We start from the raw sequence: 12,610 nt of genomic DNA on the forward strand, positions 1-12,610 counted from the left end.
CAGGAAACTGAATGTCTTTGAGTTGTGGACTAAACATTTTAAAGACCAAACAACTAATTGATTAATCTAAACTAATTGACAGATTAATGAATGATGAAGATAACTGTTAGTGGTATAAATCACCCCTTTAGTTGATATTTACAGATTTCACTCCAATGGAAACTATACTAACTATATTAATGTTTATTTCTTTTAATTTGCTCACAGCATCACATGAAAGTGATCTTTATAAATGTTCTTGACGTCGATGTGCAGCTTTCTTCCATCAGTCTTCACGTCCAACAGTAACATCAGTTCAGACTAAAAGCAGACAGGATGTCAGCAGTGATGGATTATCTCTCTGCAGCAGGTTTTAAGTTCCTGCGAGCCGATTTTCATAGAAATGAGCTTTAAAACAGCGTCTGACTGACAGGAAGGAAGGAGAGTATTAAAAACATGTCGTCTAGTGTAAAAACCAGCGGTATGAGCGTTTACCCGACATGTTTAGATGTTTCTATGTTTCTATCAATGACCTGAACCAGTCTCCTGACCCTGGAACCATCACCGCTGGTTTTCAACAGGCGTTTTTCTCCTTTTGACTTGTGTGTGTTGGACTCTTGGTCCTGCAGCAGTTTGACTCAGAGAGACCGGAGCTGTACTGATGTTCAGGACCTTCATGGTGGTGGTTCATGTGGATTTCAGTTCTGGTTTGTGTGCAGGTTTTTTTTTAATGTTTTTAGCTTCCTGTGTGTGTTTTTTCATGTTGTTCTGCTTCAAGAGGCATCATCACATTTGTTCATATTATAAGTTTGTAAGTGAGTTTTACTGACCTGATTGTTGTTTTACAGTAAACAACATATTTATTTACTTTTCACCCATATGTGCAAATTCTCACTATGAAGCGTTCGCTATAAACAAACACCAGCTGCAGCTGTGATGCCTTTTATAAAAGTCTAATAGTGTATTTATACAGTATGAACACTGTGAGGAGGCTCATTGTGATGTTTGGCTGCAGACGAGCTGATTAAATTACACCTGATTCAATTTGCGGCTGGAAAAAGCATCGTTTGTACGGAAGTCCGTGGCTGCCAATATTAAATAAAATATATATACACACACATATATGTATATATGTATGACAACATTAAAAATCCAGATTAATGTCCAGTTTTCTTTTTCATGTTAGAAAACACAGATCAGATTTTAGTGTTTGGATGTTAATTGTCACTCAAGTTGCTTTTTGTTTAGTTTCAGGACTTCTCTACAGGTTAGTGTCGCTGTATTGCAGCAGTCAGCTCAGATTATTTACAGAACGCATCTTTAAAATAAATAAATCTCTAAAACAGAATCTCTCATTTATAGACTGAACATGAGAAGTTCTTTTACACATTTCACACATTTTTACTAGTTATTAAACTGAAGTATTTTTGTTTTTATTAACAGAAAAATGCTTTAAGAGAAAGATTTAAAGGATGAAAAATCAATAATTGAACAGCTAAATGTAGAAAAATTAAAGGTATAAAGCAGAAAACGTATCAAATAAAAAATAACAATATAAACAACAACACAGTCACGATTATTATAAATAAAACTATTGATTCCAGTTCATTTTCTTCACATGATGTCACCTCGTCGACCCAGTTTTAAACACATTTATATTTATTTATTTGAAGAGAATGAGTGTTTTTCAGAAGCTGGTGTGTAAAACAGCGGTGACATCACATCCTGCGGGGACGTTAAATGTTTTATAACGAGGCATGACACGCCATATGATGACACACATGAGAGAGGAGGACGCAGCCGCATGACACATTCATGGAACTGTAAAATATTCATACTTGTGATCCCACCCGCCCACGCTGCCTCGTCTCCTGCTGCTGCGACGCACTCGTCCTCCTCTTCCTCCCCCTCCTCCTCCTCCTCCTCCTCAGCCATTTGGCGTTGAGTCATACATGTAATAACGAGCCGTTTGTGTGTCTGTTTTTTTTTTTAAAGATCCCTGAATGTAGAACAAAGACTGAAGCAGTGTGTGGTGAAGATGAAAACTGAAGATGTCACCTTGACACGCTGGTTTGCGTTTGTGATGAGTTTGTGGCCTGTAGGACGCCACGCCGCCGCCGTGATGTGAGGATGGATGGTAGAGACGAGGAAGACTCTCATGAAGACGGTTGTTTAAATGCGATGAGGGTTAAAATCTCTGCACACTGATAATTTAACAGTAATGCAGATAAAACCATCCATAAAACTCTTCAACAGGTGCCAAACAGGAGAATATGAATATAAAATGATTGTGCTTCCACACGCGGCTGCAAGTAACGATAATTTTCATCATTGATTAATCTGACTGTTGTTTAATTGATGAATCGTTTGGTCAGAGATTAATGCCCGTCACGATACCTCAGAGCACAAGGTGATGTCTTTAAACGTCTTGTTTTATCTGATTAAAAGTCCAAAACCCAAAAATAATCAATTTACTACAATATAAAACCAAGAAAAACTGAAACATCAATTATTTTTTGCTTGAAAAATGACTGAAAGGATTAATCAATTATTTAGTTGTCGACTAATTATCGCAGCTCTTCTCCCAAAATAATCTTAATCCACCATTGATTCCTTGTTGTTATGATTCTACACATTTCTAAAGTCAAATGAATGATTGTAACTTAGAAGAAAAACAAAGTGAGTTATTACAGTTTTAGCTTGATACATTAAGATTTTGGTCATATGTAGTTAATAACAGTGGAACACAGATCAATAAGCTGAACATTGTTTGATTATTTTATTTGTCATCTTGCATACGTCGGACAAAATTAGGATATGAATTTGTGTCTGAAGATATCAGCGTTAATATCGTCATAATGACATTAATCATAGTGATCAGCCCACGTCGACCTAAATGACATTTAAATGCAGTGTGAAGTTTTAATAAGAGGATGAGAGCTGACAGAGAATCTTATTATCTCAAATTATCAGTGAAAAAAGTGTCAAAACGTTAAGTCAACGCTAACTTAAATTAATGACTTGTTTTCAAGTGAAAATAATACCTCGATTACTTTGTGTAAGATTTTCCTTCTTTATAGTTAATTTGGTCAAAGTTCTTTAAAGAGACTAAGAAATACAATCAAATAAAAACACATAGTTATGAGACTCAAACACAACAGAATTGCACAGAGAACAAATAATGAATAGAGAGAGAAAATAAATAAATAAATTAAAAAGAGTATGACCATTAATGTCTTCATATTATGAAAAGGCAGAAGAAAAGAGACAAGATTTTAAAATTTAGTATTTTAGTTAATTGTTTTTGCCCTCATTGTTTGGTTTAATAAATGATAATATCATCATATTTCCATATAAAAAACAATCTTTTGATCACATAAACAAACTAACACTGTACAGGTATTTTAATGTTGCATTCAGGTGCTGTCGGAATAAATGCAATTATGTCTTAAGCATCCGTTAATAATCACTTTAAATAGCAAAACAGGGCTCGACTGTTACTTTAAGACAACAGTAGTTTAACTCGGCTTCAGTTAAAAGATTATTTTATTTGGTTATTTCCACCCTCGGTGGTCGTTATTGCTCAGGTTGTATCATAAATTCCTGAGAGTTAGGATTTCCCGTGGAGCGTGAACGTGTCGTGGGTCTGGAGGAGCGGGGTTCAGTGAGTCCTGCTGCTCCCGCTGAGCTCCGGATACCGGGATGAAGGAGGACCGGGGGAGGGATGAGGTGTCTCTCCGGTGAGCACACACACACTCTCCCGCCGGTAGATAGTGACTCGGTCGGTCGTTGTGTGAACGTATGAACGTGTGAATGTAACGTTATTTATGATACCGTGAGCCAACTGGCCGGCTGGAGCGCGCGCAGCAGCAGCAGGAGGAGAAGGACGGCACGAGATGAGACGTTCCCGGGCTTCACTCCCGGCTCGGAACGATGGACTGCATCTGTATCGTCACGACTAAGGTAACGGCCGAAAAAAACTGCTCAAACACCGTCACACACGCACGATAGACGGTGAATTAACAGCGTTAAGAGTCGGTGTTTAATTCGGCGTGTATCTGATCCACCAACCGGCTCTTATTTCAGTGATAAACCTGAATTTATGAAACGGTTCCGTCTCTTTCCCGCGGTCCTCTAACGGTAAAATAACGCAGCTAATCAACGGAGGCTGGCGGAGAGTTGAGGCGACAAAATATAAAGTTTATACGGAAATAGATAAATTTTTATTTATTATATTGATGCCGAATTGACAGGAGGACAACAACATATGGCTCATTTTATCCTGTGTTTCTATAATAACGTTTATTTGCTTACATGTAATGAATTATTAATATGTCGTATTTCTTAAAGGGAGTTTGGTGAAATATTTTCCCCCTTCAGTTTAATTCAAACTGCTAACATGTATATTTATTAACGTTTTGTCACCAGATAACCTTTAAAGTATGATAAAGGTTGACTGCTGTTAGTTATTGGTTTGATTAATGGTTTAATAATAGGTGTTTGTATTGATTACTGACGGTGGTTGATCAGGCTAATTATCAGCTAATTGTACTCAGTATACAGTAAATGTTCGCCCTACTTTCTTAATTAAACATGATGCTTGATGGTTTTATTAATGACTCCTGATGAAACTTTAAAGCTCAGCCTTCTCGTTGCCCTTTAGCTTCCCTTTTCATAAGTCACATTAACATTAATATTTCTGTGTATAATCTCTGTGTCAGCTGCTGTGTAATTGCTGGTTTTTCACGCCTGGGTTCAGGCTTGTTGCAGGTGACTTTCTGCCTTTCTATAATTATCCAGACAAACAGAAACACTCCAGCAGCTCTTAAGTGTTTTGTCCAGATAGTTGATGGTTGAAGGTGGTTTCTGTGGACAGCTGTATAAACTGTGGAGCTGTTTTAAAGTTGTAAAAATACCTCGTCTCCCCCCCCCTCCCACACACACACACACACACACACACACACACACACACGTCCTGGAAAACCTAGAAGGTTGTTTACAAGTACAGGACGACACCTTTGTGATTGTCTTAGCTGATAGATAATGATAATAATAATAACTTAGAATGATTAAACACCTTTTAAAGACCCAAGGACTCTTGATATTAATGATCTAAGAAACGTTAAGTTGTTAAATGAAAATTAGTTAATAATAATCAGCGTGTAGTTGTTGTTCAGTTATTACTGAATGAATGAATGAACTGTTAGAGTGTAAGATTTGAAATCATTTGATTCAGTTTAAGTCCACTGACTTAATATTTTAGTTTTGTTCATAAATAAGGCTTCAACTGACGGTTATTTTCATTATCGATAAATCTAAAGATTAATTGTTTGGTCTATAAAATGTTAGACAATAGAAATAAATGCTCGTACAGTTAATTAAAGCCTGAGCTGACAGCTTTAACTTGTTTGTCTAAAGATCAGATTCACTGTCACATAAGGTGACAAGGTGACATCTGAGGAGCTAAAACAAGGAAATGTTTTCTGTTTTTGCTTGAAAATTGACTTAAATGATGAATTGATTATCAAAATAGATTCATTTTCTCTCAGTCGACTAATCTATCAACTGACTAATTGTTGCCAATTTAAACACAGATACACACTTTTCATCATATTGAAAAGACTTTAACTAGTGCTTCATAATCATTCATGTTGATCATATATAATGATAAGTACAAGCTATAATCTAGAGCTGCAACGATTAGTCGATGAAATCAATTAGTTGCCAACTAAATTAATCACTGATTATTTTGACAATCATGTTGAGTCATTTTATTTTGAAGGAAAAGCTAAAATTGTCTGATTCAGCTTCTTAAATGTGAATATTTTTTGGTTTCTTTAGTTTCTGTGACAATAAACTGAAGATCTTTGAGTTGTGGACAAAACAAGACATTTGAAGATGTTTACTTATTATTATTATTATTATTATTATTATTATTATTATTATATATGATCAACATGAGTGAATATTTAGCACCAGTTAATCAGAGTGTTCTCAACATGATAAAAAGTGTATTTGTGTTTAAATCGGCAACAATTAGTTGATTGAAAGAAAATGAATGATTATTAATAGTTTAAGGTAGATTCAGCGTTTCTAATCTAATGAACTTTTTATCAAATCCAGTGAATATCTCCTCACCGTCTGTGAAAACAAACAGTGTTGATACACTAATCCAGCCAATCAGCTGCAGGCGGCGTTGGTGCTCGTGCACAGGACGGGGAAGTCGTGAGAGCAGCTGTCTGTGTGAGGACATGACAGCCTCTCGTCTCCAGCAGCCGTTGCATGGTGGGAGGACTGGTGAACGGTGGGAGGACTAGTGAACTGGAGAGAGTTTCCATTATACGCTTCTGTTCCCGGGCGGTCTCACAGAGACCCTCCATGGTTTTTATGCTCTCAGTCTGTTTCTGTAGCGTTTAGTGAAGCAGTAATCTGAGCAGGCAGCTGTTTAAATCACACGTCTCGCTGTTTATGTGTTTATGAATGAATCAAATACAAACAGTGTGGATTCGGTGAAGCTGTTTCAGCTCTGACGGAGACGTTGAACGCGGGTCGAGTTAGACGTGTGGAGGCTGCAGAGAGGCGCAGAGTGTCGATGGACTGTTGTGCTCACATGCTCATGTTAATGTGTGAGAGGAACAGAATCACTGACTCCACCTTTAAGTCATTTTTCAAGCAAAAATAGTAGTGTTTTAGCTTCTCAGATGTGAGGAACTGCAGCTTTTCTTCATATCTAATCAATTAATCGACTAATAATGGTTGCAGCTCTAGATGTGATACTATATCAAGACTTTAAACCCAGTAAAAATAATAATTACATGTCTTAAATATGCAGAATGAACATGTCGGAGGTGTTTTTGCAGTTTTTCTCATCACTAATAATATTCAGTAGAGGAGTCGTTGTGATGATTTCAGTCCTGGTTTGGATGCTGGGTTTTAAGTCCCTGATGTGGAGCCAGGCTGAGTCCTGGACCTCCTGCTGGTCTGGGATCAGATCCCTCCAGGCCTTCATCTCTTCTCTATAATCCTGTTTCTGTGTGCCGTGTCCTCGTCCTGCTCGCCTCTGATCTGCTCTGAGCTCCCAAATCCTCCTCCTCCTCCTCCTCCTCCTCCTCCTCCTCCTCGCCCCAAAACTCTCCCATTTAAATACACGGTGTTAAACTTCTGCGGGTTTGTTGACCTTTGACCTTGCGTCTGAGTATTGAAGCTGTTGGGAGTTTACTTTCTCTCCTGCGTTCCTGTTTGTACGCTCAGATTTCAGCCTTATCTGACTTCCTGATCTTTAAGTTACCGCTGATGAAAACCCAACGTTTCCTGTTGCGGCTTCACATTAAAAGCCAAAGAGCAGGATGCTTTTATTATGAAGAAACGAATAATATTTTCATTATTGATTCATCTGTTGATTATTTTCTCCATTAAGTGATTAGTTCTTTGATCTTTAAAATGTAAGAAAATGGTGAAAATCAACAAATTGCTTAATTGACAAAGCGTTGTAGTGAGATGATGTTTTTTAACCACTCGGCTGCCGGGCGCCTTTTTAAAAAAATGTTTTTTTGGATTTGACTTTGGACACTCGCTGCAGTTTGTGACAGTAGGTGGGAGATACTGGAGTGATGTTGCTGTAATATAACACGAAGTTTCAATATTGATTAATCAATTCATCTCTTTCTAAAAGATCAGTGATGCCTCTTTAAGTTCTTCACCACGTCTGACCATCAGGAAAAGCAACACGTTTTGTTAACACGCCTCGTATAAATAAAGTTTAAATAAACTGAAAAACTGTAATCAGCATGTTTGTATATCTGTAGTAGAAAATGACCTGATTGATCATAAATAGTGAAGTTATTGATTAACGTATTGAATGTTTTTCTCTCCGTGTCAGTTAAACAAACAAACAGACAGACGTCAGGGATTTGAACCAACAACCTCCATGATGCTCGTGTGTTTCCCCTGCAGCATTAATCTACCACACACACACACACACACACACACACACACACACACACACACACACACACACACACACACACACGCCTCATGCCCTGATTTTCCACTCATCGAGTGTTTGGAGATCGCCGACTAAAGCGCCAGAGGCAAACCGGCGTTCGCTCGGTCGCTAAGTGTGAACTGTTGAAAGATCCGAGAGCTCGCAGAAACATATCAAGCAGACTGAGTAACGGGACGTGTCAGGTACATTGTTATACACACAAGCTGTCAGTATTTGTAACCTTGTTGTCCTCGCTGGTAATACGAGCAGGAATATTTATTTGTCTTTATTTACACACATCGTACCGACAGACTCGTCGTGATTCCTTCTGGTGACGGATGTTGTGATGTTCGACCCTCCGTCAGTCAGTCATGGCGTCTGCAAACCTCAACGACTTCCAGATAAGACAGAAAGTTTTGCAGCGTGAACAGTGCAGCGATATGACGACTTTGAAAGTTGTGCAGTCGGTGTGTCCACGGCATCATGTGCCGACTGTGTGTGTGTGTGTGTGTGTGTGTGTGTGTGTGTGTTTGTAGGGCAGCGCCTCAGTGTTGGGACTATTTTCAGCTCCTTATTAAGTCGGTGCTGCAGCTCTGTGGCTCAGCAGGACCAAACACAGTCAGCTCAGTCTAAATACAGCCGGTCTGCTGCTGCTGCTGGACGACAATCTGCTGCTGTTCACACCAGCGTCTGAAGGATTTACACCAGTTATAACATCGACTACAGCCAACACACATATAATGATTTGATCCTCAGTAGGACTGAAACTGAACATTAGTTTCATTATGGATTCATCTGCAGATTCTCCTGAGTAACTGATTAATTGTTTTGTCTATAAAATATCTGAAAATAGTTTAAAACTGCCTGTTTTAATGTCTTAGAGCCCAAGATGAAGCCTTCACGTGTCTGCTTTTGTCTCATCAACAGTTCAAAATACTAAAATATGATACATGACACACATATGAGAAGCTGCAGCCTGCAAAAAAAAGACTAAAACTATTATTCATTTATTAAAATAGTTGATTTTCTATCAGTGAATTTTCTGTGGATCAACTAATCAGACTAATTTTTACTCTTTGGAGCCGTTTCTACACAAGTTACCGTAGCAACTGTCTTCATGATGAAGGAACGTTTTCAGACAACAACAGAGGAATCAGATATATCAGCTTTGATACACACACACACACAATACTTGTTCAGTTTATTGTTGGTTTGGATCCAAACTTGAGATTTGTTGACAATAAGAAAAATACAGAAAATTGTGGAGGTTTAAAACCTGAGTGTCTGATGGAAATGAAGCAGGACGGCGTTTGAACATGAAACAACCATCTGACTGTTGTTGCAGTTGCAGCCTGAGAGTAGATGGACAGGTGTGTGTGTATGTGTGTGTGTGTGTGTGTGTGTGTGTGTGTGTGTGTTTGTCCAGTTTTGACTGGTTTACTGGGGAAAGTGGTGCAACATTTTTTTTTTTAATAGCATGACATGGCAGAAAAAAAATGGTTTGGAAACACCAACCACAGAACGACACACCCATGTAGGACGACCACAGAGCAAATACCAAAGCAGGCAGCTAATACACACACACACACACACACACACACACACATACACACACACACACACACTGTAACACACACACACACACACACACACAGACAGTCTGCAGCAGTTGGAGGTTACTGACCATAAATAAAGCTTTCTGGGCTGATGTGAGATCTGATCAGCTGTTTTACCTGCTGAGAGACGACAGCAGATATGAAGTCTTCAGGTCTTCAGTGGTCTCTGCTCTGCTCCTCTGGGGTTACATGACTTTATTATTTATGTTAATTACAGGCTGCAGGAGCTGAAGAGCTCTGTGAGTTTATAGGATGAGACGTCTGCTGTCATGTGTGCTCTAAATACTAAACACAGGAGCTGTAATCACCGAGGGACGTGTGTGTGTGTGTGTGTGTGTGTGTGTGTGTGTGTGTCATATTTTAACTCTACCACCCAAAAATATCACAGGAAACTATATTATAACAACTTTACTGCTGACGTTCATGAGTCTTAGAGCGACGGACAGAAAGAGGAAGAATCAGTGAAGTGTATGATGTAGAATATCAGAGCTGATAACAGATAATTATGTTTTTTGTGGACTGAAAACTGAAATGTGTGTTTTAAACATGGCGGAGTCGACTCACATGTTGTCACAGCTGTAAACTTCTCCTCTCTAAATGATGTAAACACAAACAGAGCGACTGTGTTTAATACGGTGAAGTCGGCTGAATACCGGCGTCTCTACCGGCGTCCAATGTGATCTGGACTCTTCAGCTGACAGCAGCCAATCAGGAGAGACTTGAACTAAAAACCAGGACGTGCACTTTTTATTATTTCTCTGACTGTGTGGAAATCTGATGTTTACACATCACAAACAGCATTAAAACAAGATTCAAGAGACAGAAACAGAGTTCATACACGTCTTGTTGTGTTCATTCAGGTAAAACATGAAACTCTGTTACATAGGTGCGCTTGATTTTACTGTAACTGCAGTAACCGGGTGGAGACATGAGTAACATATCTCAAAGAAACAGTTAGTAATAATGTTGAGTATATAAGATAAATATATGTAACAAGATAAAACTAAACGAGGACGTGTTTACAGTGTTCACCATCATTTATCTATTGTTAGTTTATGTTTTTAATATTTAGACTAATTAACATCAGAACTTCTGCCTTCTCTTACAATAACTTTACATGCTGTTTGACTTATTAAATGTTACCTACAGTCATATCGGACGTATCTATTATCCTAAACATTAACAATAATTAACTTTTCTTTCTTATAATAATAATAATAATAATAATAATAATAATAATAACATATAAGGAGAGGAACAGACTGAAAACAGGCTCCACACTGATCTGAGCTCTCAGGTTGTGTTTAACGTGATGATGTTTTGAAAGTGGACTGAACATGTTTGGATTCTACCTGCCGAGTAGCTAACGCTAGCTAAGGCTAGCTAAGGCTAGCTAACACTAGCTAACAGCAGTGTGCAGGTATCAGACTGATGATGAATGAATGAGCTCAGTGATCATTAACGTTGAAACTGTTCAGGATAATATTGAAGCTCTCTCTAGTGTTGCAGGTCTTTTATTATTCTGCTCAACAGTTTTTCACATGTAAAAATCTCCAGATGTGTCTGAGTTCATAGTTTAATAAGCAGGAAACGTGTTTACAGCTCTCAGCCTGTAACGTTGAAGGAAACGACGGCGCTGCTCACTGAGCTTATCTGATGCAAATCAACCAGTGAATCCAGTCCAGTTGAAATGAATCTATTCTGGACTGTGTGAATCGAATCGGTGGATCCGCCGTGACATTAATGACATGACACGGATCCTACATGTGTTCTCCAGTCATGTGACCAGATTTCATCCTTTCAAAACACAATCTTCCTCCACCACATGTATTTAAATGAATCTCTCACGTTACGACAGCAGCAGAAACTTTATTCAGATAAGTTAACAATCTATAATATTTATCAGGATTTACTTTAAAAATCATTAACTCATCGTCTCTTGTACTTGTCCTTTAGTAAATACCGTGAAGAAGAAACATGTCCGCAGCGTCTCATCACATGACTTCCTGTGTATGGATGACCTCCCACATGAAGTCCACCATGTTGCTGCAGCCAGCTCCTCTTGTTGCCCTTTAAATTGGGATGACGGGCTTTTAAAAAGACTCTTAAAATAAACAGTTAAACAAAGATCATTTAAATAACACGCAGACGATCAGTAATGTTGTTGATGTTGAACTGTGACGTTGTTACGTAACGTTGTGTGTATCGTTTATTCTTTTGAAAATAAAATCTGCATTAAATCTTAGACTGTTTAAAAATATGGACGTAGTTACCGTGACGTCACTCGTTGGTTTCTGAAGAGTGGTTCTGAAGCTCAAAGTGAGCCGCTCTGGCCGTCGCCATCTTGGCAGCGCGTGCAAGCCACCTAGCAGCTGGCGGACCTGTCACTCAAAGCAGCCATGTCCTTCATTATGCAGAACTTTACGGCTTAATTAAATATAAACGGGTGAGTTATAAAAAAATTCATCTCCGTACAGTTGTCATGAAAGAGGAAATTAGCTACAGAGACCAAAACCGTTGTTTGTACCAGACTGTAAACATGTTTCTGCTGTAAAGTTGGACATTTTAACATGGAGGTCTATGGGGATTGACTCGCCTTTGGAGCCTCAAGTGGTCGTTCAAGGAACTGCAGTTGCAGGTTGCCGCTTGCATTAAACGGATAAAAATACTCAGTTCTAACCTGTTACTGGGATTATTTTTTACCCATTAAATGCTCCCTTCACTTGTTTAAATAACAGTCAATGAATATTAATCTGTCGTGCAACACAGAACTAAAGTATTTCCCTTCATTTAAAGACAAAAAGAGCTCCGGAAATTATTTAAAATGCCTCCAAAGCATTTCATGAGGGCATCGTGTGTGTGTGTGTGTGTGTGTGTTTGTGTGTGTGTGTGTGTGTGTGTGCGTTGTTTACGCAGCAGATAAATCATGTGATGTTTCATGTTGAGCTGAACTCTTCGTCCAACCGAGTGACGACTGAAGCTCAGAGCTGGACGTTGTAACGGCGAAGCGGCTCTGAATGACGCAGCGACA

General features: G+C 38.6%; 1 protein-coding gene across 15 annotated transcripts in view; it reads left to right on the plus strand.

Moving 5' to 3' along the window:
• dlg1b (discs large MAGUK scaffold protein 1b) overlaps positions 1 to 12,610 on the plus strand; it is a 135,560-nt gene that overhangs the window by 31,957 nt on the left and 90,993 nt on the right. The window contains exon 1 of one of the 15 annotated variants that reach the window (XM_067606925.1): positions 3,750 to 3,942. The exons of 13 other annotated variants lie outside the window; for them this stretch is intronic. In XM_067606925.1, coding sequence (XP_067463026.1) covers positions 3,913 to 3,942 — 30 coding nt within the window. In that variant the 5' untranslated portion in view covers positions 3,750 to 3,912. Of the gene's footprint in view, positions 1 to 3,749; positions 3,943 to 8,033; positions 8,167 to 12,610 lie in introns of those variants that run through there. One more of the 15 variants, XM_067606929.1, reaches the window with a different exon arrangement.

Source organism: Thunnus thynnus, chromosome 12, assembly GCF_963924715.1.
Source record: "Thunnus thynnus chromosome 12, fThuThy2.1, whole genome shotgun sequence".
Lineage (NCBI taxonomy): Eukaryota > Metazoa > Chordata > Actinopteri > Scombriformes > Scombridae > Thunnus > Thunnus thynnus.